The sequence below is a fragment of the Octodon degus genome, unplaced genomic scaffold (assembly GCF_000260255.1).
Source record: "Octodon degus isolate 3935 unplaced genomic scaffold, OctDeg1.0 scaffold00129, whole genome shotgun sequence".
In the NCBI taxonomy this organism is placed as follows: Eukaryota; Metazoa; Chordata; class Mammalia; order Rodentia; family Octodontidae; genus Octodon; species Octodon degus.
This window is the reverse complement of record NW_004524705.1, coordinates 2,375,196-2,377,664: the sequence shown is the minus strand read 5'-3', so window position 1 is coordinate 2,377,664 and position 2,469 is coordinate 2,375,196. Positions and strand designations below refer to the sequence as shown.

Genomic DNA, 2,469 nt, shown 5'->3' with positions numbered 1-2,469 from the left:
CCCCCAGCGCGCTCGCGAGGCTCCGCCTCCCCGCCCCCTCGCTCCGAAGCCCGGGGCTGCTCACGGCTCCTGCGTGTAGAGCGTGTCACGCAAAGACTTCTGGGACTGGTAGTTCACGTTCCTCCTGTCCCCGGCATTCGCCTGAAAAAGAAAAAAGGACGCCACCGGGACAGTTCTAAATTTTATACAAATGAAAAAAGACCCAGATTTTGGCTCAGAAAAGTGGCACAAGCGTGTTGTTTTCCAACGAGGCACCACCTTCGGGACAGGCGCCTCAAGACAGCCTCGGGGTCCTTCACGGCGGGGCGGGACTGTCGCGGTGGGTTGTGGGTCCTTCCTACGCCGTCTCGCTCTTTCGCTCGGGCCCTCGCACCGGCAGGATGGGTGAGCCGTGCGGCGCTGTGCTCGGGGGGCTGCGTTAGGCCTCGGGGTGCCGGGAGGTGGCAGGCGCCTGGAGATGGGGAGGGGAGCGGGCTGCACGAGGAGGCCGGCACGTGGGCGCGGGGCGGCCACGTGGAGGGCGGACGCCGGGCCTCGGAGCGGGCCCGGTCTGCAGCCCTGCGCGGCGCCCTGAGCCCTGCATGGGCGCAGCGGTCGCTGGTGTCCGGGCCGGGGCTGCCTGACCCCGCGTCAGCGGCCTGAGCCGTCGGCGTGGCGAGGCGCAGGAGCTGCAGTGGGTCTGTCTTCTAGGCAAGTGTCGCGGCCTCCGTACTGCCAGGAAGCTCCGCAGTCACCGGCGGGACCAGAAGTGGCACGACAAGCAGTACAAGAAGGCCCATCTGGGCACAGCCCTGAAGGCCAACCCCTTTGGGGGTGCTTCCCACGCAAAGGGGATCGTGCTGGAGAAAGTGTGAGTGGGGGCCGAGGCTGCTTCCGGGTTGTTGTACTTTTGCACTTGCAGGTGGCATTGGCTATGTTCTTCACGCCGGGGATCGGACCCAGGGCTCTCACCCTGACCTGTGTCCCAGCCCCGATTCTTTCTTCTGATGAGACGGTCTCACGAAATTACTCTCTTGGGACTTGAACTCAGGATCCTGCCTCAGCTCCCAGAGTTCAAAGCCTTCGGGGTTGCACCACCACTTCTGGCCTAAGTTTACTGTGCTTTGCAAAGGGCGGTAGTTCATGTGGGCGTCTCGGAGCCAAGATTGCAAAGTGCCTTTTGTATTTTAGGCGCTGACAAAATTGGTGTTGGGAAGTTAGCTGGCCCAAAGTGTAGGTTTCAGAGCTTACTTTGACACCCACAGCGGTACAGTGAGAGGCATAAATAGCGAACTTACTGTGCGGGAGCCGTCTAAGCAAATGCCTTTTCACTTCTTTTGTGGTCAAGTGGTGGTTTTATTTAAGAAAACTAGAGAAAAGTGATATACCTGAGGTCACAGCACTGTTACTGAGCTGTCCAGAGGTGCTGCTGGTATGTGAGCTTTGACTTTAAAGTCGTGTGGTTCTGTCCCATCTTAGGGCACAGCTGTAATTTGAATCTGGACGTCCTAGCTGAAATCTTCTCAGTAACTCAGATATTTTTACAGCAGTGAAGGGACTGAAATCTTCCACCATTGTGATAATGAGGCTCAGGGGAAAGCTTGGTGGAAACCGAGGATTTGGTTTGGACTAAACTTGGTTGAAAGATGCAAACATTTTCCAGTTAGTTCAGTACGTAATGTCTGTTCCTTTTTGTGAAGCCACCTGACTGCCCTGTGTTCACGTTTCAGAGGGGTTGAGGCCAAGCAGCCCAATTCTGCCATCAGGAAGTGCGTGCGAGTCCAACTGATCAAGAACGGCAAGAAAATCACAGCTTTTGTCCCTAATGATGGGTGCTTGAACTTCATTGAGGTGAGTGTTTCTAACAAGTTGACGTCTGAGGTTCTGGGGTTGATTTTGTTTTCTTTCTATGATAAATGGAAGTTTCCCTATATGAATAGGTAATGCTTTTTTGGGACTGCCACTGATGCTAGAAATAAAACTTTTATTTCAGGAAAATGATGAAGTGCTGGTTGCTGGATTTGGTCGAAAAGGTCATGCCGTTGGTGACATTCCTGGAGTCCGCTTTAAGGTTGTTAAAGTAGCCAATGTCTCTCTTTTGGCTCTCTACAAAGGCAAGAAGGAAAGACCAAGATCCTAAGTTTTGATGATGAAAAGACAGTAATAAATTTTCATATTACAAAAATGTTCAGTATTTTATTTCTTCCCTCACCACCAAGTAGGTAAGGTTGTATACTTTGTCACGTACTGTTCTTAGGAGGTAACAGGTAATTTAAGTATTGGGATTAGCAACTCTTTAACAGTGTTCTTTTCATTCCACTTAAACTTTGGAAGTCTGGGATATTTATTTTTGTATTTAGTACAGGGTTTACAGGGCCTCACTGTGTAGATTGGCCTCATAGGGATTCCCGTTTACAGCTTCCCAAGTGCTGGGACTACAGGTGCACGCTGGCAGGCCCAGGAATTGAACTCTGGGCCCCTGCGTTTGCC

General features: G+C 52.7%; 1 protein-coding gene across 1 annotated transcript; it reads left to right on the top strand.

The window, feature by feature from the left end:
- Positions 1-311: 311 nt before the first annotated feature.
- Positions 312-2,157, top strand: Rps23 (ribosomal protein S23). The gene is made up of 4 exons (XM_004640937.2): positions 312-384; positions 691-850; positions 1,710-1,830; positions 1,973-2,157. Exons 1-4 carry the CDS (start codon positions 381-383, stop codon positions 2,117-2,119), a joined length of 432 nt encoding a protein of 143 aa, XP_004640994.1. The 5' UTR covers positions 312-380; the 3' UTR covers positions 2,120-2,157.
- The last annotated feature ends 312 nt before the right edge of the window (positions 2,158-2,469 follow it).

Bases quoted from the DNA above. Each gene is read 5' to 3' on its own strand.
- Rps23 (XM_004640937.2), top strand. The intron at 851-1,709 runs GTGAGTGGGGGC...TTCACGTTTCAG, and splicing joins GGGATCGTGCTGGAGAAAGT to AGGGGTTGAGGCCAAGCAGC. The intron at 1,831-1,972 runs GTGAGTGTTTCT...CTTTTATTTCAG, and splicing joins GGTGCTTGAACTTCATTGAG to GAAAATGATGAAGTGCTGGT.